Below are 25356 nucleotides of genomic sequence, written 5' to 3' on the forward strand. Positions count from 1 at the left end.
CATCACCAAAGTCAAGACCTGCTGCTCCTCTGGGAAGAGAGTGTTTTATAAAACAGGCTGGCATGGCTGTGGATTGTCCACTCATTTCTGTCTTTGATGGGAGTCATGAGTAAAAAATGTCACTTCTCTGAAAGCTTCTCAATGGGCACAGGGTGGGTAATGACAAACATAGCCATGGAAATGAGACCAAAATGGTGAATATAATGCAACAGAAACAGAATCTCTACAAAGATTTTAAAACATTTTTAAATACCACAGTGGTTCTAGTCAGAGCTGGGAGGACTTTGCAGACAAAAGCCCACCTTCTCAGTCCTGTGAGGGGACCAAGTGCTCATGTCCCCTTGATGTCTGTAGGAGAACAGGGGCAGTAATTGCATAGCCAAGAGCAAGGCTGTCACACAGAAAGAGCTGTGGGCACTGGGTTGTGCTGGCTCCCTGCCTAAGGCTGAGACCAGCAACAGCATCTACCTGCTTACCTGGTATCTGTCTGAGTGATGGATGTCATCTGAGGAGTGGGGCGATGCTGTCGGAGAATCTCCTTCCCGCTTGATTGAGGCCGACAACAAAATTGACTGCAAGAGAAAGGAGAAATTCATGTTCTGAGCACTGTCGAGCTCTCTGCCTGTCTCTGAGTTGTCCTCAAAGCCATGGACAGCGTCTGCTGAGCTGTGGAAGTGTGCTGGGATGGAATACTGCGCTGTGGGACTTGCTCTGCTCTTTGCAAGGGACTCTGCCCCATGAGGGGACCAGGCTGCTGGGTCTAGGAAAGTACAAATGAATAGGACAGTCATTTTTGCTGCAGGTCTGGTGGCTGGGGCAGAATCAGGTCCTGCTGGAAATGATATGTGAGGACCTCACCAGAAATTCTCATGATAAGGCACAGGAGTGCTGAGGTGGAGCAGAGCTTACATGTCCTCATCTGCCCTTTCTAAGTGCCACTAAATCTCTCAATAGCTTTGTAAACTGCACTAAAGCTCTCGGCACCTCTGCAGTGCAACTACCTCTTCCTTCAGTAATTATGCTATTTATTTTAATAAGTAGCACAGAAAAAAAAGGGCCTTCTAGAAGGTTAAAAAGCTCTGTGATATTTGAGACCTAAGAGATCACTGATAAACTTCAAGTCCATAGTAGGTAAGTCTAAATTCTACACACAGTGAACTCTAGCAGGAAAATTACTGTGGGAGTTTGACAGCATCTGAAGAAATGTACACTGAGTTGCAATTGAACTTTATGATTAGAGTACTTTGAGGGAAAAATGCAATTTTAAATTCTAACTTAAATTATAAATTAGCTGAACTAGGCTAAATATAGCCCACTACATTGTGAAAAAATGTACACTGGAAATGCAGCTCTGCAGATGTTTGTTTCTGAGAATCAGCTGGCAAGATTTGACAATAAATGACTGCTTGGAGATGTGTGTGTTTGTGAAGGGAAGTGTAGATATCATCTGAATTGGACAGGTCAAGTGTGGTGACAACATTATTAAAAAGCATAATACCTTGGAGAAAGGCAAGTATTCCAGAAACATTTGCCTCTGGGCTGAAATGAAACATGAAAAAATGTGCATTTTTTGGGAAAGATATGAGAAAGTGGAAAAATGACTCAGCATACAAATTGGTTCAGTCAGCAGCAAGCAATCCCCCAGGCTTGGACAGTAGAACAGCACAGCAGTGCAGCCAGCACAGGCATGGAGGGAAGGCAGGCTCGGGGTGGTGGTGGAGGAGGAGTGTTTGGGTACTGAGTTTAACCCCATGGGTGTGAGCTGCCAGCCCTGCCATGAGGGCAAGAGGCATGTTCCAGTGTGCAGTGCATATCTCTGCCATAAAGCCCAACTCCACTGGCTGTGGGGAGATGTGATGTCCTAAAAGGGATCACAGAGGAGTTGCCTGCTGGGGTGCTCAGTTATTTCCTTGGACAAAATCACTTCTGCCAACTGAGGGCTGTGCTGACCACATCTTGGGGCTGGCTTGCTCCTCAGCTCAGCCCAACAGGGATGCCAGGCACTGGGAGGGGCAGTGGGAGCCCACGGGACTGGGGGCATCCATCAAAGGCTTCCTCAAGAGCCCAGCCTCCATTTTCCAGGGGACAGATGGGCAGGGCAGGGAGGCTCTGTGGCTTCATGTGTTGGCTAAACCCAACTGCTTTGGTGACCACCTTATTTATTTCTGGAAAAGCCCTCTGCAGAATTTCTGTAGAGTGCAGTCCCAAAGCTCCTGCTGTTGTTTAGTTTCTTTATTTTCTCAATAGAGAGTGAGGACCATTTTTGAATAAGCAGGATTGCACATGTCCTAAAAAAACATGGGGATGAGGCTCAAAGCCTTCAGTTGTGACTCAGAATAACAGAATAACAAATAATGCCCTAATAAGCCAAGCATCCTGGAGCTGGGAGGGTTAAATCTGCTTTGTCTTCCAATGTATTCTAGAAAAGGGGAAAAAATACCCATCTCTCCATTCCTCGACGACAGACAGACAAACCCTGCCCGCCTCCTGCTCCCCCCCTCAGCTTCTGGTAGTTCTAATCCAATATTATTATGTGAAAAATGGTTGGGCTAGCTATGGAGACAGTAAATTAAACGTTATGTATTAGTTTTTAGCGTGTGGTCCTAGGAAGAATGCTGGCCCCATTTATTCCACAAACCTCCTGAGCACCATGGCAATGACCTCTGGAAAAACGCAGGGCTAAACTAATCCCAAAGATGTCAATCTCGAGGCCTCTTCTACATACACTTGCAGTTTAGATTAATAAACTGTCTATTTTTAAATTGTGTGCAAGCACTTCAATTTTAAATACCTTGCCGGCATGTTAAACACAGCGTTAGAGATGCCAAGTCACACTTCCCCTTCACTCTTAGGGAACTTGACTTCATTTGTTTTTCTCATTTCCCTGTGCTGTGACACACTTTGCCTCTCGGGCAGCCATGGGAGCAGGCAGGGATGCAGGCTCAGAGGCTAAAGGATTAGAAAAGGCACTCGCCATCAGGGTGACTTTCAATCCTGCAGGAGGTCAGCCTCAACAGTCCCAATTTTGGCTTCTTTTACCCCAGATTGTCATGTTGAGGCTGTTTTCCAGTGGCTGAGCAGTGAGGATGCCTGACCACAGCATACCAAGCCAAGGATTTGCTGTTCCCTGCACCATTCTGCTCATTCCCACACTGCTCCTGGCAAGCAGAGGAAGGGTAGCGATACAATTCCCATTCCACTGTCAGCTGCATTCTGGGAGGATGGCTGTGGAGGGAAAAGGTGCTCTCCCAGCCCTCAGCATGCCCATGCTGCATGGCAGACCCAAATTGTGGCATCCCAGCCCAAAAACATGGTACTGGGTTCTCTGCGTGCAGACAGGCCTGATGTGGAGATGCTCTCTGTCATGGGACCAGGTTCTTCAGCATGGTGGGAACAAGTCTTGATGCTGAGGTGTCCCCTTTCCCTTGGGTTAAGGCCACCAACCATCTCATTGGTGCCTGGCTGCCAGTACATCCTAGCTGCCCTTCAGAGTGTGTCTGAGTGAGGATACTGGGGGGGAGGACCCTCCTCCCTCCCTGGTCTCCCCTCCACAACTCCCACCATCAAAGCTCAAGCAAGGGCTGTGTGTGAGTGGTGGTGCAGCTTCATATTTCTCCCTCCCCTTTAAATCATCTCTCCATTGGGTAGAGGCACTCTCTGTGGAGGTTATAAACCCTGAGAGGATCAGACTGAGCATTACACCTGGGGCAAGCTAAATAAAAAAAGGTCACCGGCGCTTTTTAAACATGGACAAAAAAGCAGTAAAATGTGTTTGAAAAAAAAAATCTGGCATTAAATCATGACTTTTTGCCTGCCTTGCCTCATTAAAAGTGGCCTTTTGGAAGGTAAAATTATCATTGTAAGTGATAAGATCTTTAAGAAAATAATTCACGGCTTCTTCACCCTTTAATATGATAGCCGCCACCGGCTAATTTTTTTCTTAATGGCAACGAGGCCATCAATCTTGTCCAAGCCCTGTACTCCCTCCTTCCTCCTGCCCCTCCTGCCATGCTGGGCAGCCATGGCCTTGCTCAGTGATTCCTTCCTGCCCCTTGGAGCCCAGTTGTGCCGTGCCACGAAGAAGAGAGGTGTCTGGATGTCCCCGGATCCCGAGGGCACATCACCTCGCTCATGCCGCAAGGCGCCCCTTGGTCGCTCCCGACACGCTCCACGGACCTGCAACCCTGCAGAGATCAGCTGGGAACGTTTCAGCAGCTCACCCAAACGAGGAGCAACACCTAGTTTACATAAACAATCACAGGGGCACGTTTGGAATGAATCAAATATTCATCCTGCAGCCTATATGCCAGCCGCTGTGATCGCAGGCCGTCGATGCCAGGGCCTGCTCCTGCCTGCCGGGCTGCAGGAGCCCTGGGCAGTGCTGAGGCAATGTCGCCAAGGACACCCGTGCCAGCACGCCAGCGGCTCCTGACCCGCGGGCCCGCCAGGCCTGGCCCCGGGCAGCACCGGGCAGGGCCGGGTGTCAGGGGGCAGCCGCCAGCGCCGGGAAATGGACGGAAATTGCCGGCACACGCCGCCCCCAGCCCGAAGCGCGGCTTCTCGCCGGCAGCCGGGGCAGGTGTCAGCGTCGGGACAGCCCAGCCGGTGGCTCTGACATTCTGCTGCCTCTCAAGGCCAGTCATTTGAGAGTATTAAAGTGCTGGACTCCTCTTTCTGAGAGCCCTGGAAAAACATAAGGAGTCTATTTTTCTTAAACAATCCATCACAGCTGCTGTCAGCAGAACAAATACCCTAACCCTGCTTTTTATGTATCTATATGGCCTTTTAAATTTTTTTTTCTTTCTTTCTTAGTTTTTTTTTTTTTTTTTTTTTTTCCTGGCACAAAGTGTTCCCTGCTTGATGCATTCAGCCTTAACTCTGCCATCTAAATAGGTACTTATCACTTAACATGGAGGTGATGGCTTGACATGTTTTCTGTCTCCTGCCCTCCCCTCCACGGTAGGGAAGACGTCAAAGTGTTGCTAATAGCTGTTATCACTTGGGAACTGTAACCCGAAAGCAATAAGTGATACCAGGCCATGCTGTGATTTCCCCCCTTAACTCTGCTAGCCATTTTTTATGTTATTGCTGGAGTATCCCCAACACAAAGATGGTACTATTAGAGCTGAGTTTCCTAGAAGCTTTTGGAGGGTCCACATTTGCTCCCGGGAAAAGTTAGAGGTAAAATTATCTAGTGGCTTTTAGCTGGCAGAGATAAATGTGGGATGGAGCTGGGGATGAAAGGCTTAAATGTGAGAAGGGTGTGAATGGCAAATAGAAATAATGGTATCAGCAGCTTCTGGCCTTCACTGAAAAATTCCAGTGGTTCCCAAGCAGAACAAGCTTACAGAAATGTGAGCTACTAATTAGTTTCTGTGCATGTTACAGTGACACCTGGGATAGTAATTGAGCTCTGCATCCTCTTGGAAGAGACACCAGCTACATGGAGGGAAAAGGGGCCCCTTTGCAGCAGAACTGCACATCAGCACTCTGGAGATGGAGGGGGCAAGAGGTCTGGCCCAGGTCTGCCCCTCTCTGCTCCTTCTGCCAAATGCAGTGGTTTCCCCTGGTCTAAAGGGAGGGTACAGCTGTTTGGCCCAAGGGGAGTGAGGGGCTTTGTTTGGTCATGGGGTAATTTGTTTTATGGAATAAAACCTGGCAGATACTTGGTTTTGGAGTGACTCTGGTATTCATCACCCCAAACTGCAGGAAGCACAGCCAGCTAACACTCATCCTACGTAATTTCCTCTCCTTCACATATCTGTGGGCTGTTCTCATGTCCCCAGATTGGCAATAGCTTTGCCACAACACTCAGATTTAGCTTTTAAATCTTTCCTTGTAAATCAGTTACAGGGGGAGGGAGCACAGATATGGGAATGACTTTGCCAACCTCCCAGTCTGTCAGTGACACAAGAGAAGGAGTTAAAACCCCAGGGCACCGACACCCGTCCCCCATTCCTACCACCATGGACATGATATGAAGAAGTTAAATGATTGCGCTAGAAATTTCATCTCAAGTGAGGCAGCTGGGAAGGGCTAAATACAGACATTCTGTCAAGGTTTAAGGCTCCAAATCTTGCTTGCTTCAAAGCTCTTTTTCCTTGGAGGGCTATAGTGGTCAAATTTCCCACTTGATGTTGTAATTCTCTCTCAAACTGCTCGGTGAAGCTGTAAAATCACAGGGGTGGGTGGGGGAAGCCAAGAGCTCTGGCCCTGTGGCTGGGTTCCTGGCTCTGCCGGAGGTCTGGGAGCAGAGTACTGCCTGCCTGCGGGCACCCTCTGTGGAGCTGGGTGCACACCTAAACAAACCAGCCACAGGCATCTGCTGGGTGCGTGGGATGGATTTTGCTCGTGGCCACTCATGTCAGTGTGTGCAGCAAGAGCACAGCCAGGACTGGGGCTGGGAAAGGCAATTTGCAGGCATGTATTAGGAAGCAGCAGTGGAAAATGAATGCTGAACCCACCACAAGAGCTGGGATGCTTCATGAACCCAGTCTCTTCCCCTTCAGTGATCAGTACCAGTTCTTCCACAGGGGATATAGGCTTATCTGTTAGGTGACAGGTAACAGTCTGCAGCTAATCCCCTGAAATACAGGCAGTAGTGAAGTGCTCTTAAGTAGCAAGAAGGACCTGGGGATGCTGGCTCTCCAGTTAGCACCAGTTGCTCAAGGAAGAGTGGGAACAGTTGGATTTACTCCTCACCAGCATGGGTTCAACCCAATGTGTGCTCCTCTCCTGCCTTGCAAGAGGCAGCTGAGGCCAGGGGAGAAAGGCAAGGGGAGAGCATGAAGTCTGGGAAGGATACCCAAGGGAACCTCTCGCTGCTGACAGCTGCGTACAGACTCCTGCCCAGCCACCAGTCCAAATGGAGTCTGGTGTACTCCATATGCCTCTGTGAGACATTCCTGTTACCTGTTCTGCCTGAGACCCAGCCTCTAGCCATGCTGGGGAGTGCTGCAGGGAAGCTCAGGCCTCACAGAGGTCTGGGGCGTGGCTGGCTTGGACAGACCTTCAGAAAGGGACCTTCTGAGTGACAATCTGCTTGTCCAAGTGCCTTGTCCCCACTGGTGTATCACCATTTATTAGGCTTGGTCTCTAAGGGCAGATGAGGATCCTGAACACTGCAGATCTGTGGTGCTCATCACCGCCCTTTGAGCTGCCTTTGCAGAGAGGGAGTCCAGGCACCAAGCAGTGGTGCTGCCTGGAGCCCCAGCTTGCAGCCCTTGCTTGGCTGTCACTGCCTCAGTCAGCTCTGTTAATACAAGAATCTCATACAATAATCCTGCATTCATCACATCCCATGTTGAGTGATCGGATTTTCTTTGACATATTGCCATGAAAATTGACCCGGTGCAGTGAGTGACAGCTCTTCAGGGGCAGGGGAGCAGTGAGAGAGGAACATGCATTTACATCTGGGCTTTTATTGCCCAGAGAGATGCTTGCTGGGGCAACTGTGGGGAAGGAGTGGGAGCAGAGCTAGGCCACAGAGCATGAGAAGATTAAATCCCCAGTTCCAGCTGCCCCCCAGGAAGAGCCTCAGGCCAGCACAGAAGTGGCAATGGTAGTGGTGCTGTGGGTAAAGGTCCTAAATGAGCCCTAAAGTGGAGTAAGAGCCACTGGTGACCACAGAAGTAACTAACAGCCTGCAGCCATTCCAGTTTCCATGTCCCTGAGTAAACCAGCTTGCCCTTGTTTGTTTTGCCATTGGACACTTTTGAGGGATGGAGAGGTGCCGCCCCTTCTCCCATTGCTGAGCTGCTGGAGCTGCTGGCCTTTTTGTTGGCAGCAGGAAAAGGACTGGCCAGGAAATATTGCAGTAGTCCCCTTCCACCAGTTCAGAGTGGTACAGATCTTCCTGGAGGTGCCTGTCAAGCCTCCAGTGATGCCTGGGTGCCTGGACATGGACTGTAAACCCACTCTGAGGGTTTGTACCCCATCCCTCTGCCTGGGACTGTATCAGAGGGACTTCACAACCTGATGGGCTATTCATACCCCGTGCTGCAAACATTCAGTGGGCACAAAAGAAAGGAGCAGCCTTCATCTCTTCACCACCCTCCTCCTCAATCCCACCTGGTTACAAAGGGGCCTTTAATACCAATCTCAGGTGAAGGTGACAGCACTGCACCTTCCCATGCCACACAGGACTTGTCTCCCAGCAAAAGCCACATAGAAATAATGAATCCTCCTGGGCTGAGAAGCTTTCAAGCTCTCTGAGAAGGGAATGAAAGATTTCCTGATTTCACCCTCTCCCTCCCTGCTCTCCCGGCTTCTTGAAGTTAATGTTCTTAGTCCCAGACGTGACGGGCAAAGGGAAAAGATCCATGTGGTGACAGGGGACGATTGATCTCTTTTACATAGAACGACGCTCCAGTCCCAGTTTAATCCCCTCGCTCAAGGCAAATGGGATTCTTTGTCAATGGAAACTTCAAAAGCCTGGCCCTGCCATGAGATGGACCTTCTTCTTTATCTGGTCTCTGTCAGTCACTCACTGTGTTTGCCTCCAAACAGCTAATCTGTCTTCCTAGCCATCCTTCTCCCTCACAGGAGATGTGTTTGGGACCGCTGAGTTATCTACATGAGTCCTGATGGGGAGGGAACAGGAAGATTGCAGTCCAGATGCTTTCATTTTGCTGGTGCCCTTTCCAGCTCCTTCAAGACATCCCAAGGCAGCCTCACACTCTGTGGATTATCAGCAGTGGTGGGTTTGGGGATTTCTCTCTGCTCTGCTTGTTTTCGTGGGAGAAATAGTCAGGTCTCCACTCTCCCGCATGACTATATTTTGCTCCAGGGCACAGGAGGAAAGTATAGTCATGCAGGAGACAAAATGTCTGGAGCACTATAGAGTATCATTGCAATTTCTTTTTTCCCCTTGAAGGATTTTGGAAATTGTTGGAGTTATTTGGTAGTCATCCCTACCTGCTAGGAGCTCAGGTCAGCACAGTGGCTCCCAGGCCTCTCCCTTGGTGGGGCAGACAAGGTGCTGATGTATTTGGCAAGACACCCAGCCCCAAGGAGAAAATCTAGAACTGAAATGTCAGTCTTTGCTTCTGACATCACATGCCAAAAAAATCACCATAAGCTTCCAGAAAAACCATTGGGGAATGAGACGGGAAGTTAATTCTAATAAAACAAGCATGAAGACATCTCCTGTGAGAGATGCCCTTCCCTCGTCTAGAAGCCAGGAGCCTCCCTCACTTGGACTGCGTCATCAGAAGTGTAGAAGAATCTGGAGCACTTGCCTTTGCCCACCCTGGAGAAGACAGCATGGTTTTCAGAGGCTGTGCAATGCTCTGCAGTGCTCCCTGCCTCCTGCTCACCTGTCCAAGCTCTGGTCTTTCCCACCCCTGTGCCACATGAAGTCCAGCTGACAGCAAATCAGTAATTTATGCCCTTTGCAGTGATGCCATGATACTCTGTGAGTTTTTCTGCATTGTGAGCCAAGGGGATGGGAGGTGGGTCCTGGGAAGGCGGTTGAGACTAAAATGGGGTCTTTTAGTGATTTGGGCTCCTTCTTGGGTGTACTTCACTCCCTTGAGGCATGCCCACTCTCCCCTTCCAAAGCTGGCATATGGCTCTGGCTCCAGGAACTCCCACACGTGATTTCCCAGGCTGAGCTCAGGCTGCGTGTGATCAGCTTTCATTAGCTGTCATTAGACACAATCTGGAGTCCCAGAGCCCAGCAGCTCCTTCAGCTCCTCCGTTCTTGGCTGCACAAGGAATGCAGAGCTCTGTGCAGGGACTTGGCTGCTCCATCCCAGCAGCTGTGTGGGGACAGCAGCTTTCCCCAGTGCCACTGGCCCCCAAAGTGTGGCCACCTCCCTGGGAGACATCAAGTAGCAGGCTGGGAAGGTGAAGGGGTTTAAAAAGCATCCCTTGGGGACAGGGAAAATATGCTGAGGTTTTCTCACTTACCTTGGGGGTGCCTGCTGCCATGGCATCCTTCAGGATGGAGCTCTTGCTGCCAAGAGAGAAGAGAACGAGATCAGTCACAAAACTGGCAGGCAAGGAGGTGAGTGCTTCAAGAGATCTTATAAGGTCAAACAGCAGAGCACATTGTTCCTCTTCCCTGGACCAACAAGAGCCTCCTCACCCTGCCTGGAGGGACATGGGAAGGAGGGCAGTGCCAACTATTTCTCCATCTGTAACAAAGTGGTCATATGAGTGGAAGTCCCCAAACCATCCACATGAGTCAAACACCGACTCTCCCCCTGCCTGGGGCTTGCAAAGCTCCTCTCCCAGCACTGGGAAAAAGCAGAGAGCAAGTCTGCAGGGACATAGGGAAGAAAGCCAGGGAGAGGGCAGCAGAGGTGCTGAGCCCTGTGAAGGGTCAGGCACAATGAAAAAAAGGAGAATAGGAAAGAGAAGGAGATTAAATCGGTATAAGAGCAAGGGAAAAAAAGATTTCCTCAGCTCCAGGCACACCAGGGAAGCAGCAGCTCTGCTGGAGGCAGGAATGATTTGTTAATTCAGCTTGCTCTCCATTTAGCAGGGAAGGAGGTCCCTACCCGGTGCTCCTCCTTGCCTGCCCTCGCCAGCGGGAGATGCTATAGATTTAATAACACCTTCCCCCCTCCAGACAGGTTAAACTTGAAACAATTACATATCAAAGCCGACATGGCGGGGAGGCCTGCACTGTAATTTTTTGGTTATTAAAGTAATCTCTCTCATGTAAATTCTCCTGCTAACATGCTGCAAACAGCATTAGGAAATAAATTATTTCCCCATGATTCGATTTGTCAATGCAAAGCACCTGCAGCAGGCAAAAGGCTCTTGAAATATGTTGCCAAGCCCAGAGCCTGTGCTTGTAAGCACATGCTGGTGGGGTGGCTGGCTCCCAGCTCCCCATAGCCCCAGGGAGATGATGGATGGGTGGGTGGGTGGGTGGAGGGGGGAGGGTAGTGGGGGGAGGCGGGGGCTGGGGAAAGGGGGGAATGGAATTGTGTTTAATAACAAAATTTGTATGCAAGCCTGCATCCCAGGCTAAGGATGAGTGATCGGCAGCCAGAAAGTATTAAAAAGCCTCGCTAAACAGATGCTGACAATAGAACAAGACATATCAAATCAGATCTACTTCAGAAACATTAATATACACACGCACACACGCTCGCCCGCGCGCGCGCGCACCCGGCTCCGCACACCCGCGCTCCTTTCTTCTCAATCACAGCAATATGGGAGACATCAATAAATTTTTATGAGACTTTTAGAAGATCAACACGGTACTAGATGTGACAAAAAAGCAATGTGCCTGTCATGTTCGCTTTGTCGGGGACACTTTAGCCCCAGATGCTGAGCTGCAGTGCCAGCAGGGAAAAATTGAATTTGGCTGGCTTTAATCTGCCTTGATTTGGCAGATGGCTGGGTGTTATGAAATGAGCGGGGATGGAGGAAGGTGTTTTCTCCTGGGGCTATGGCCCCCCTCATCTCCCAGTGCCACTGCCTTTTGCCCCCTGCCCTGAAATGGTGGAAACACTCAGTTATCCACTGCCATCAGGTAACTCCCAATGCCACAACTCTGCTCCCAGCTGTGGTTCCTGGGGACCACGGATGAATGGGCTGGGGCATCACCTCTCACACGGCCCCACTTCCCTGAGAGAATGTGCTGCAGGATGCTCACCAAGGGTACAGGATGCCCCCTGTGTCCTCTCCCCCAGCTCTGCTCTCTCTACCCTTAGGAGGTGTCACAGAGTAGAAATAGTGCTGCCCACTGAGACACAGCCCTGGCACCACCTCAAGCCTGTGCAAGAACAAGCACGATGGGAAAGATTTCCATCCCCTCTCCACCTCCAGCACTACCCTGAATTTCTCAATCACATGAAGTGTGAAACAACTTTTTTTTTCCTTTTATAATCCAAATGCCTTGTTAAAAAAACAATCCCATTTCCTCCCATTTCTTGTTAAAGGTGTTTAAAATTATTCGTTTTCAAGGGAAAGAGGAAGAATATAATTAATTCCTCCTAGAAATGGTGTTAGGGCCAGGAAACTGAAGTTTTCAGAATGAGAGTCTCTCTGGTCAGCCAAAAGATCAAGCCTCTGCTGTTGGGACCGATAAGGAAGGGGACTGGTTTAGATAGCTTGGCAGACTTTATTTTATTCTTCATCTGGAGGATTATTACTACTCACCCCCTTTTTTTGCAATGTAGCTCTACTCCCTCACTAATAAGAGTTTGAAATTTGTTTTTTTTTAATATCCAGAGATGGGTTAGGAATAGGCATAAGCCCAGGTCATCCAAGCACCCAGACCCTGCAATTTAAGCGTGCTTTTCCCGATCCCACTAAAGAGCCCCCTGAATTACAAGGGCTGCAGCCCCCTGCACCTCTTAAGAATGCTGGCAGCTGGCTCAGGTTCGAAAGGCTGTCAGCAAAGAGAAACCTTCCCCTCCATAAACACCACAGACAAATTAAAAATGGTAAAAGGGAAATCAAGACCTTTAAAGTTCAAACACTTTTCAGTGCCTTTTAAAGTTTTTTTGCTCTAGGCCCTTGCAGACAGCACAATCTTTGGAGACCTTGGGATTCTCTTTAATCACCCAGCCAGGCTGCAGTGGTCTGAAATGATTACACATTTACATAGTAATAACCCCAACACTCCCCACATTATTTCATGGCTAGCATATTTCCACTCAGCGAGTGATCCATGTGTTTTAAATTATAACCTGTACATAGGAAATTAGTTACTAAGTACGATATTCACGGGCTCATCTGACACTTCTAATTAAGGTGATTTACACAGAATTATCTTACGAAATAAAAAAATGGTGTTTTGCTAGCTAATAAAATATAATTACTACCCGCTTTTCTAAGTTACAGTTAGTTTTAATCTATTTGGGGAATTGTTTATCTAGTTCATTACAGCAAAACAACTTCTTTACCTTTTAGGCAACCCCCCCAAAGTGCCAAAGAAGAGCAAGGAACACCCTGGGAAGACCCAGTGATTTTGGCAGCCTCCTTCTCTCTCTCCTGAAGACTGCACTTCCAAGTGATACAAGGCTGCTCCCTCACTGGTTTCCTTTCATGGGGCTGAGACACCAGCTCTGTCAGTTCACTCATGCACCTCATGTGTTTGGATGTCCCCATGGGGACAAAATAAGGCCCCTGCCTGGTGCTGCCAGAGGGCTCTGTCCAGTGCTGCAACTGCATCGCCTGTTAACGGGAGCAGCACAGCCAGATCCCCACGTGCTCCAGGACGTGGAGATCACACTGTTCCTTTAGATTAGGGACCATCAGCTTTTAGAGGAGCCTTTCCTCTCAGCAAGGCTCTTCACAAGGAAAGCAGAACTTAGGCCACACCAGAGACATGCAGATGGTGCAGATGTCCTTTAATCCTAGGCACACACATTTGGTTAGGAGCATCCCCAGGTGCAACTGGGAATCCCCTGGCGTGTCCCTGAGTGAGCTTCAAGGGGCTGTTCAGGCCCAATGCTTCTGTCATGATTTCCCCAAGGGCAGCTCAGCAAGCCAAGTATGTGCCCTCCTTATCTACAGTCTTGGGGTTTCCTCTACCCCTGCCATGGTTGCTGTTACACACAATGACCTTCAAGCCTATTTACTTTGTTATGGTCTTGCCTTTTGGGGTGTGCTTGCCATGGGAAATAAAAAGGCAACATGCAAGGAATGGTCCCTTATCACCCCCATGAATGGAAGCTGCTGCTTCTTCCCACAGGGAAAAATCAGGTCATTATCTGAAGGTTAAGTTCCCTGAGCTGGGGCAGCTGCAGTTGTTCCTGCTTATTCCTGAAGGACACTGAACCAGTAAGCAGCAGGTAAGAGAGCTGCTGCCATGCAGCTGGAGTCTTCCAGCTCTGCCACTTTTCCACAGAACCCCTTCTCAGCAGCCCCCCTGTTTGACAGGCATCATCCTGTGCAGCTCCCACAAAAGATCCTGCAAAACCCAAAGATTTCTACAGGCTGCAGCAAATGAATGTATTTAATAGAAAAACCACCCACCCTCCAAAAGAACCAAAACCAACCACAAACAAACAAACAAGAACCAAAACAAAACAAAAAACCCCAGAAAACTGAAAAACCCAACCAAAAACCAATTTGAAACAGTTTATTTTTAGCTGTAGGACTCATGGCTTGAACATGCAGCCTTGGGATGGGAGCCCTGGCAGCAGAGAAAGCCTCTGGCAGAGTGTGGATGGCAACTCCAGCTGTAATGGAGCAGTTGCTGGGTAGAGATGGAATTGGATTTTTGCGAATGCCAGTTTAAATAAGTGGAACTGTCACTTGATGCTTAAATAAGGACATGGGAGTTTGATTTTATACCTAGCTGCAGGTGACAGCCCTCAGCATGGCCAGGAGAGGTCTGTGCCATCACAGGAAGCACACTGGGGTTTTTACCCTGCTGTGGCTCCCCCAGTGGCACCTGCATTCTGTGACAGGAAAAGGGGCTGAGTGATGCAAAAAAATTGTCAAAGAGGCTGAAGTTAGGGCTAGAAATGTTCTGCTCCTACAGTGCCAGACATGCTTCCCACATGCTCGCCCTGTCAGTATTTGTGAGACCTCAGTGACCAACACAGTCAGTTGTGACAAATCTGACCCACAGGGCAGTCACCTACCTCCCCCAAAGAGATGAAATGCAGCAGAATCATAAAACACTGTGGCATGACCTGACCATACTGAAATCCCCTATTTGCTCTGTCCTATTCACATCCCCAACTCTTTCTGCCCTGCTGGATTTTCCTTTATCAACCTCTGGTACCCCACGTCCTCATTCAGAATGGATGCCAGATTTCTGGGTGAGGATGTGATGGTCCATGTGTGCAGGGCCAAACAGGAGACCTGGCTGGGGGGTAGTTCCATTTCTCTCCCACAATTTGAAAAGAAGGTGCCTGGAAAAATAAAAAGGAAAATTGGAGGGAAAGGTCATGCATTAGATTGATTTGGGGGGCTCTTTGCTGCCATGGCTGTAATGACTGTTTAATTATTCCCAGCTCATGTGGCAGTTCAGAAGAGGCTCTGCAGAAGACATGCATCACTCCAGGGCAAATAACTGACCGGAGATTTATTTCTCACCTTTGTGTTTCCACACACCCCCTTCCCAAGCCTCCTGCTGCCCTGAGAGTCAGCAGCGCTCAGAGGAAGGCTTTGCCCTCCAGAGTTCCAAACCTCAGCCTTCAAATCCATATCCTGGAGTCAGGGAATGGACTGCAGGTACCACAGTTCTGAAGGCAATTTAAGGAGGGGTCATAGCCCTTTTAGGGCACTGCATGAGCAAGGGAAAACATGACCCACACTTTTTTCTCTTGGTGTGCTACCCTGGAAGCTCTCACCCATGAGAAGTGTTTCTCACCTACAGATTATGTTCAGCAGCCTCTGCCTTCCCTGGGGTCTGCCATGGAGGAGAGAAACAGGGCATCTCTAAGCCGGGCAGGCAGCTGCCTGGCTTGTGCTCTCTCCTAGGAAAAGCCATGGGTGAAGGGTCCAGGCTGCTGTCATTGCCACCCTCTAAGTGCACAGGAGGAAGCTGGAGGGTCTCTCTTCCCTTTCTGTCCATGATTAATCTGCCACAGTGAGGGGCAGGGACACAAATCAGAGGAGGAACGAAAGAGGATAAATCCATGGTATCAGCAGCAACACATTGGCTAGATAATAAACAGACTCCTCTCCTCATAAATTTCTCTCCATTCCTGCATGTTTCCCCGCCATCAACACTGGCAGACCTGGAGCTGGGCTGCTCCTGGCCTTTCTATGTCCTGGCTGGTGGGAAGAGCTGTGGCTTTGCCAGGGAACCTGGGACCCTCCGCCTTGGATGGCATCCTTCACTCCCTGCCCAGACTGGGGCGCAGCAGGAGCACCAGGATGGCACAATGGAGCCCCATCCAAGCTCACTGGGGTGTAGAGGATGCATGGGACACCTGAGGTGACAGTGGCGAGGTGATCCATACCAGCATGTGGAGTGGGTGGGAGAAGCACTAAAGACACAAAGCATGCTTCAATTTACTTGGCAGTTTCACTCTGTCTCAGTGCCCCAGGGCAGCTTGTTCTCACTGCCCCAACATCACACTGTGTCCTCACTCATATTTTGGTAGCAGCCAGATCACCCACTTCTCCACACCCCACACAGGGATGTGACTCTGTTAGGTGCCTTGTGGTGACAGGTGGTTCTCGCCCTGCTTGGGGATCACCAAGAAACTGACACTTCCAGGCAAGTCTAATTTAAATTGGACAGGAGTCAAACTGTTGGAGAAAGCTTCAGGTGATACCACCCTGCTGGAGATGCATCTGTAAAAAAATGGAAAATGAAACTGGACACCCCTGACTGAGGGCTGAGGTTCTGTGATGAACACCTCTGCCTTGGGTGGCATGGGATGCCCCAGTGCTGCTGTGGGGCAGGACTCTCTCCCCGAGGGAATCGGGGCAGAACTGGATGTGAAAACCCGTTTTGTGTTCCTGGAGCAGCTCCCAAACACCAGCCTGTCCCCGCAGCCTGGTTTTGCTGGTGAACATTGGCTGCAGGGCAGTCATGGAGGTCTCACACCCAGGAGGAGCACTGAGGAGACATCACACGCAATTAACTGCTCGGTTGAACACCTTGGGGGATAGCAGAGCCCTTTGGGAAAGCCCCCGGGAGCACTGGGAGCGCACAGCCAGGGAGAGGGTGCTGCAGGAGAGGTACCCAGTCCCACCTGCAAAGCACGCTCAGGCACTTAATAGTACCTGTCCTCAGCATCTCCCCGGCCTGGATTTATGCCTTGAGGGGTCACCTCTGGCGAGACTCTAATAACACGACTTTATTAGCTTTCTTGTTCCTTCTTTAAGATACAGTAGCAAGGGGGGAGGAGGGCAGCAGCACCTCAGGAAAGAGCGGGGGTCGTATGGATAGGAAGCAGCTGCCCTCGCAGTTCCCCTTCTCGGTGACAAGGGGGAGAGGGAGAAAAATGATGCTCCCTTGAAATTTATCATGCACCCAATTACAATGTTAATTGGCAAGTCCCAGAAATCAATTAATTCGCAAATTTTTTTCAATTAAAAATTAAGATAAATCATAAAATGTTATTAAGCAAAGGCCAAACTCCATGAACTTTTTTTTTTTTTGGTAGGCATCTGGGTTTTTTTAAAATTTAAATAAAAAAAAGAGCTGTGTTGCCAAAGCCCGATGCCCTTGAGTGCCTTTGCTGAAGCGCAGGGGGCTGTCATCAGCAGGACTGGGCTGAAGACAGATAAAAAAATATCGACCAGTCGGACACACTGCTTCTGCTTTATTGATCAGGCGGGAATTTAACTTGCTGTGCATATCCACCGTGTCAGCAAGGGCCACGGGCGAAATTAAAAGTACTTGGCTTGGAGATGTCGCCTTGATACTGGGGGGGTGGGGAGAGATGGAGGGAGGGGGAAGAAGAGGGGGACAAAGGGAAGAAAATAAAAGAAGAAGGTGGAAAAAGAAGAGGGAAAAAGAAGGAAGAAAGAGACGGGGTAAGTTGAGGAGTAGGAGGTTGCAGTGCCTGCTTGCAATCTCACTTGTTGGTCAGGGCTCCTTCCTCTCTCGGGAGAGCCCGCAGGTGTCTACTGCATGCAAGGAAGGGAATCATGTATTTCAACAGAGCATTGGAAAAAGCTCTTCACTCAAAACCATTTCTAAACTCTCTCATTGAGAGGCTGGGGGACCTGCAGCTTTTGCTGCACAAGAAGTCTGGGGAAGTACCTGGTCATCAAGTTAAAGTCCCCAGGCATAAATCAAGGAGACCTGAGGCGAGAGCCATGACCCTGATGTGACACACGACAACAGAGCTAATTTGGGTTTTACACACCCTATTTATCCTGCAGGGCCTGGCAGCACGGCCACTCGTCCTTCCCCAGCAGCCGCCCACGCTGGCCCTGGGAAGGTCCTCCAAAGGTCCTTTGGGACAGCACAGTGCTTGGAAGATCCCACAGAAATGAAAGGAACACTGCTCTGGGGCAGTGCAAGGAAAGGAACAGCTCTATTTAAACAGAGAGTTCCCTGAGCAGGGGAGGGCTGTGAGCCACATCTCATAACCTGCTCTGGGTCCTTATTGTGACCAGGAGCAACAGACCAAGCCCCTGTCATTTGGGCACACAGGGATGATGTGCTTGTCAACCTGTCCATTAGCAGGAGTCTCCAGTGCAGACTCTGAGGGGGTAGCACGGGATGACTTTAATCAGAAAAACCATGAAACACTGGGAAAGCAACCTGTGAAAGATGTGAAAAGCAGGATGCATTTCCATAGGTCTGGAGACATCTCTCCAGAACAGTCAACTTGCCTTGTGACCAGTTTATCTCCCAAGGCCCCACAGCCTTTGTGTTTCAGCTATCTTGCCAGTTTCCTCCTTATTTCTTATCCCACTGGACTCAGAGCCGCCTCTGTCTCCTGAGAAGAGTCACTACTGTGCCTCTCTATATAAAGAAACCTGGAGCTGAAGCTCCTCACAGCAGGGTGAGGATGCTCTGTGCAGTGCCAGGAACTGAGGAAGCACTTTCTGCTTCTACCCCAGATGCAAAAGAAGAGAGGATTAAGAGCAGTGAGAGGAAAAGAGCGTGTGTGCAAACAAGGGAGAGGAAGCTTCAGATGGAGCCCAAAGGAAGATTTAAGCCTGGGCAGAGGTGCACTGAATGCTGCTACAGGAGCTGGAGCACCGTAGTCCTGGGGTTGGCTCTTTTCCTCTGATATGAATCAAAGCTGGCTCCAAAAGTCAAGTTAAATCCCCCATCTGGTCACTTCACCCTCTTTGACGCAGGCATTCCCACTACATCTTACTCTGCCCTCCTTTGCCTGACACTATTTGGTTCTTTGTGACAGCATCTTTGAGGTCACAGAAAACAGCCTGCAGCACTTTCCATCTGCACCAAGGTGCGAGACCCCGGTGCCCTCTGTGCTCCGGGAAATGCTTCGTAATCACAGGAGCAGAAGAGAAATTATTCCTGGACACACAGGAAGGTCATTAGGGGAAATCAGTAGCTCCTGAGATGCTGGATGTGCAGGGATGTGTCCCCACAGCCCCAGGAGAATGGCAAGGAGCAATGAGAGCTGCTGGCCTGGGCTGGGAGCAGCCAACAGGTGGGCACAGGCTTTGTAATACAAACATGCTCAGAATAATCAGTACTGATTGCAAAGGAAAGAAGAAAGAAAAGTGAATGAGGGGAGAGTTTGCACAGCCATGGGACACTTTGAGAACATCATCACCCTCACTGCTCCACCCTCTGGATCACTCCCCAGCTATATTGATACACCTCATCCATTTTTGGGGAGGTGAAATCCCAGCTCTGAGGCATAGGCTTGCTGCTGCTAATGCAGGGGACAATCTGTCAGCTGTCACATGGCGAAATAAAAACACCCCCCGCCAAATATTTTTTTTTAAAAGGAGCATTGCATATTCAACAACAGATTGTTATGCTATTAAAACCACTGCATCCAAAGGCACATTCCCAGCCTTCAAACTGCTGAACTCAGCAACTGTAATATTTGTAATGTGACTTCCTAAGGTTTTTTAAATGGCCAATAAATGTCTCTTCCCCAAACTCTAGAAAGAATCATTGTGGAGCATCAGTTGAGGCTGGCTCTATAGCTCTGACTTCCTCCTTTACTTCTGTCCTCAAATTCATCTTTCCTCCCACCCTGAACTCAAACCAGAGCCCCAAACCTGCCTTTCTCCACTCAGCTTCCCCTCCATCAGCAGTGTTCTGAGGTCACTGCCTGGAGAAAGCAGGCAGGGATTAAGGGTGCTGCTGCCCACTGCCACTTCTGCTCACAGTATTTACCTGCAGGGTGACACACAGCAGAGCACACAGGAATGTGTGTGTGTGTCCTGAGGGACAGCCCTGGGTGCTGCTCTAGAATGCTGTGCCCACCTGCACTGCCTAGGTATTTCTAGGCTGGGGAAATGCAGCTGCAGCCAGAGCAGCAGCTGAAGCTTGGAGCTGTGGCCACTGACAGCTCCAGAAAGAGTCTCACATTTCAGTGTGCTTTGCCTTTAACACAGATGAGGTGTAAAACAAGTGAATATATATTGAGTGAGGATAGGAGACTCACATCCAGATCAGCTTCATGCCCACAAACCAGGAATATTCAGTTATTCTGCACTGACCAGCCTGGCTGAGGCACAGGGCATAGACACATACAAAGGGTCGCTGTTATTATTTCTTATTTTTACCTTGGGTGGCACTTAGCTGCTTAGATGGGCACCTTTTGCTCTCTGCACAGGCAGAGCAAGGAGAGCATCCCTTCTGCCGTGCATCATGGGGCCACCCCTCGCCCGCCTCCCACTCTCTGCTGCTTTGAGCCTGTGCTCTGCAAAGGTGAGCTCCAAGGCAATTTCTCTTTGGAGGAGGAATACCAACAGTCTTGCCTGGCAAGAGTTAAACCCCATAAAACCAAGGCTTGTAGTTTTGTTTTCTTTCAATTTATACCCTTCACTTAAAGGGGGGGCAGGTGGGGAGGGAAAGAGGGGGAGAAAAAAGAAAGCCAGGTGACATATTCTAAGAGGGAGCACCGAAAACGTGTTAAGCACTTCAAAATCTCATATATTCAATCGGCCTCTGGCAAGACATCTGCCTAATGTTAGCGCTTAAATATCCTTTTCCATTTTACATGCATTCAAGTCTCATTTGAGCGAAATGAAACGGTATTATTAAAGGGAGATTTTGCACAAATGGCCTGAATTTGACATGTCAAGTTCAATGAGGCTGTTACATATGTAACACCAAAAAGGGCTCGGAGGCTGCCGGCTCTTGAAACAGCGCCAGTGGCTCAGAAATGAAATTTGCATTCAGAGAGCCCTGCTTCACTGCGTGGAGCTGTGCACAAGGCTCGGTTGGACCCACACAGCGTGGAGGAGCCGTGGGGCGAGCACAAGCAGGTCTCTCCCTCTGCTTTGGGAAACTGGATACACCAAGAAAGCAGCAGAGCTAGAAACCCAGGTACCTCATTCCCACTCAAGACAGCTTTTTCAAGGGAAAGCTGGACCCTGTACCAGGGTTGGATCCTCCTGAGTGATGTTCATCACCGGTCCAACAGCTGGTTTTTGTCCCTAGTACATGCACAGGACTGATAAGGCATGGGTGGGAGCTGCCCTGTTGCCAGCATGGCTCCTCCTGCCTCACTGCATGATGCTCGAGCTGGGTTGACCTTGAGATGTCCCTGTCCTGAGGCCAGGATGGTCACACCAGTACTGCCCATGGAGGGAAAAAGCACTGTCCCTGTCTCTGGAGGATAGCAAACCCCATTCCCACCAGCCGAGAAAGGGGTTCATTGGAGTGGGTGAGTTGCTTATGGTGATCTGGGACATGGGTAGCATCATCCAGGAGGTGCCTACAGCTTCCTTGTATCTCAGCCCCTGGAAGCTCCTGGAGAAATCCCTTTTCCAGAATTGATCCAGTGCCCACCAAGCCTCCAGTGCTGCAAGCTCAGTGGGCAGGAGGGGATCTGACTTCCTAACCCCAAGCACAGGAAATCTACGATTTTGTTGCAAATCATTAAGGTTTATTAAAACTTAACACCACAAGCCATGACTGGCTGCATCCTCTTTAAATTAGAAAAAAAAAAAAAAATCCCTTGGAAAGCAGCCCCCTGGTTTGCTTCTCCCCATCAGACTGATAAGTAACAGCTGCTCGGCCATTTCGGTAACAAGTCGGTATTGGCAGGGAGCAGCCAGGGCTGCCAGTGCCCGTCGCGTTTATAGGCCTACATTTTATTTTTATGTTTATTGGGTTATTTGAGATCATTATTAGTTTCTCTCTTCTCTTGTTGATGTGTTCTTGCTCCTGGCTTCTCCATGCAGGAAAGGTGGGGGAATGGGAAACGGAGCTACCCACTGTAGCGAGCTGCCTGCTGGGGCTGGGCAGTGCAGGGGACTTAACCCCATCACACCCCACTGCCTGCTAATCCTGCCCACAATTCCTGCCCTTCCTGCCTGCTGCTGCCCTGGTCCCTGCCTCGGTTTCCTCCAGGACTGGGAGAACCCATCCCTATGCGGAGCTGCTGTGTTACAGATTAGCCTCCATTGCCTGAATCCATCGCCTAGATTGAACGTTATCTATCACACTATGGAGGGAGTCGTTATTTAATAATTAATAAAGACCTCTGATTCTTCCTCGCCGCCTGTGTGGCCGAGTGGAGCAGGCCAGGGAAGCGAGGGCAAGCCAGGGAGAGCTGTCTCCTCTCTAACTGCTGCTGTTATTTAAAGGAATAATGCCATTCTTTTTCATTTGTCAGCTGGCCCACAATGGCCCTTGTCACACTTTATGATTTAGGGTTTCCTTTCCTTTCCCATTAAACGCCACCTTCCCATCACCACTTCGCGCCAGCCAGCCTCTGCTCCTGGCTTGCAGTTTCAGTTTCACTCCGATATTGGCTCAACTTCTTTGATGGGCTCCTCCGAGCACTAATTGCTTCTGTTCATTTAAACCTGTTCACTAATTTGCAGTGGCCCTTTATTAAGTTGGATGTGGCCCAAATTACACCATAAATTACTCTTGCAAGAGGACTGGGTGTCACGGGGGATAAATGGGCTGCCTGTTCCCTGCTTCCCCCCTTCCCTATCTTCCTGAGCAACACACGGGGAACGTGGGTGTCAGCCTGAGGGTGCAGGTGCCAAATTTGGGATATCTCAACCCAGATCCATTCTGAGAGGTCTCTCTCTAACTAAAGCTCCTTCCTGCTTCCTCCATCTGCAACGCCTATCACTGGATCCAAGAAGATCCAAGCCAAGCAGGGATGGATTCTGCATCCTCCACACTGTGCACAGCCATGTGCACCCCTCACCTTGGCACACACAGACACACACAGACACAGACACACACACATACACACTCACAAACACACTGATACACATGCTGTCCCTCCTCTCCTACCACCTGCTGATGTAACTTTGCTTCTAGTACGCAGTTTGATTCCTTTCCTCACCTTTTAATGACCGGAGAATTCATTAATAATTGAAATAAACACGCTCTTTCCCAAGGCTGCTGACTTTTATTAAGGCAGGGGCAGGGATTTGCCAACCCTTGGCTGCAGCCATTTCCTAAATAACTGCTAGCAATTAAAAGGCTTTTTTTTTTTTTTTTAATAGGTGACTTTTTTGCACTGAGGGTAGCAGAAGGGAGCTGAAGGCAGCTGAGGAGCAGTGTGCACCAATGCTGCAGGGCTGCTCCATCACAGGATGCCAGCAAAACGAGAACTGCTCACTACACACACGTCCCCAGGGAAAGGGATGTCTGTGACCTCCGTGAGGAATTTCTGCCTGCCTTTACCATTGCAATGAACTCCGGGGAAATGCTTCTGCCCCACTGGCTAGCACTAGATCCCCCACATCTTGTAGCTGTGGGTACCACCATCTTCTCTGCCCCATGCAGGTGCCCCAACCAGATCACCAGGGGTGCTGATGGACCCCAGGGAGCTGCTTACCTGATGTTCAGCTGTGTGAGCTTCTCCAGTTCCTGCTCCATGTGCTCCTGCAACTCCCCGGGGCGAAGAAGGACCTGGCAGATGGGGCAGATTGGAGCCTGGCTGTCAAACAAAGTTGCTTTCTTTTTGCCTGTGAGAAGGAAAAGAAGAGAAAAAGCTTTAGCTCATATCAGCTGCCATCAGCATCGTCTTTGCTCTTCTTTGGTTCTTGTCCTAGCACAAGACTGAAATCTAGGGATTTTCTCATGATATAGCCCTAATTCTCTCCCCATCCTACAGTGCCTGGGGCAGGGATTGGCTCTCTTCTGTAGTGGCACAGCAAGGAGAGCATCCCAAGCCTGGCTGTGGGCCCTCCACTCTTACAGGGAGAGCAGCAACAGCTACATTCTGGAAGTGCCCCTGTGCAAACCCAGCTTCACCATTTGAGGTTTGGGTGATATGACTTGGAGTAGATGATTGACTCAACACTGCTCACTGTTCCTATTAACTCATTATAAAGAGCCATCATCATCCTCCTTGACACTCCTGAAGTTGGGTGGGTCAGGATGACTGTCTCTATGAAGGGCAGAGCAAATCTCCATGGGCACATAGTGCTGGGCAGCAGAGGAAAACCGTGGTGTGAGGCTGTGGATGCACTAGGGAGCGGGTCTAGATGCCCACCCAGGATTGCTCACCCTTTCCCAGGGCTGGGCTGAGGCCCCTTGTCCCCCCTGCACCACCAGCAGCTCCAGACCCCACAGCTGCTGGAGTTCTGGGCCCCCTGGAGCTGTATCACCCCTGGGTGAGATGTGGGGCTGCCTGTGTACCCTAATCCCTAGCTGGGTTGAGTCTCTGGGGCAGATCTGCAAGCGATGCATTTCCTCACACCCTCCTTACTCTCAATCCTGTCTTCTGCTTCCCTGCCCAGCCACATCTCCCTGGTTCGCTCCCTGATCTGAAGCCAATTTCTTCCAGCTCAGAAACTTTATTGCCCCCTCTGTAAGGAATATACAGCGTCTATTTAACATAAAATAAAACTCTAAAGCAAACAATGAAGTTCCCATAAAAGAGGGAAGCCCTCAGGTCCCCAGGCCCCCTCTCCCAGCTGTACTAGCAGCTCTGCTCATGAGAGGGCGTGCGGAGCCTGGCTCAGATGGCTCTGGCAGGGGGAAGCGTGCTTTATAGCTGCCTGTTGTCATCCAGCATGAACCCTCCTGCTGGATTATTTATTTATGTATTAGACATGGATCAAATTGGTTAAATCCGAGTGAGAGGCAGTAATGCACAATAAAGCAGCCGGTGCTGGATACGAGGGGGCTGTGTGCAATGTGGCCTCCCAATCAGGAGCCAAAAGGTGCCATTTTATGGTTCCTAATGATGGCGGAGCCCAGCTAAATGAATCCCCATTAAAGGAACAGACCTTCTCAAAGGATAAAACATTGGTGTGAGCAGCTTTACTGGGTCCTTGCTTCTCCCTGTATAACTGCCTGGCACTAGCATTTAACAAGAGAAAGGGTCTGAAGTAAGTTTGAGTGTCACCTTGGCTTATCTTTGCCCCTCAGCAGGAGAAAGTGTAAGTGCCTGGTGGAAGCAGGGCTGTCACTGGGATATTCCTTGCCCTTTCCTTCAGCACCTCTGTAAGAGATGGAAGAAACTGAGGCATAAGGGGCAAGTTGGGGGAGGCCAGTGCTAGGGTGCATTCCCTACCTTCCCAGCTTCCCTTTCCACTGGGAACTCTCCCAGTTGCAAAGCCAGGAGGAAAACCTGACTGGTCTCTCCCCTGGTCTTGAGCCACTCCCAGAGGCTCCCAGGTAGATCCAGGTGCCTTGGGCCCTCATTACCACCACCCTTCTGCCGGGGAGGACACACTGATTTTTGGCAGCTTGCAGCCCATACAACTTGGAACATCTTCCTCTCTCCTCCTTTCCTCATGTTTAAATAATGCCCAGAATCCAGCCCAAACCCAAACATCCAGCTCCTGCTGACCCTTGAGGGAAAGGTCGGCATTTCAGTAATTCCA

The 25356-nt window shown here is 49.7% G+C and overlaps 1 protein-coding gene across 4 annotated transcripts in view; it reads right to left on the reverse strand.

The window, feature by feature from the left end:
* Positions 1-25356, reverse strand: part of RNF220 (ring finger protein 220) — a 213065-nt gene that overhangs the window by 58686 nt on the left and 129023 nt on the right. For all 4 annotated transcript variants that reach the window (XM_059853963.1, XM_059853964.1, XM_059853961.1 and 1 more), the window contains 3 exons: positions 23358-23487; positions 9913-9958; positions 477-572 (listed from right to left, as the gene is read on the reverse strand). In XM_059853963.1, the coding sequence (XP_059709946.1) occupies positions 477-572; positions 9913-9958; positions 23358-23487 (272 nt within the window). The remainder of the gene's footprint in view (positions 1-476; positions 573-9912; positions 9959-23357; positions 23488-25356) is intronic.

Source organism: Haemorhous mexicanus, chromosome 9, assembly GCF_027477595.1.
Source record: "Haemorhous mexicanus isolate bHaeMex1 chromosome 9, bHaeMex1.pri, whole genome shotgun sequence".
Classification (NCBI taxonomy): domain Eukaryota; kingdom Metazoa; phylum Chordata; class Aves; order Passeriformes; family Fringillidae; genus Haemorhous; species Haemorhous mexicanus.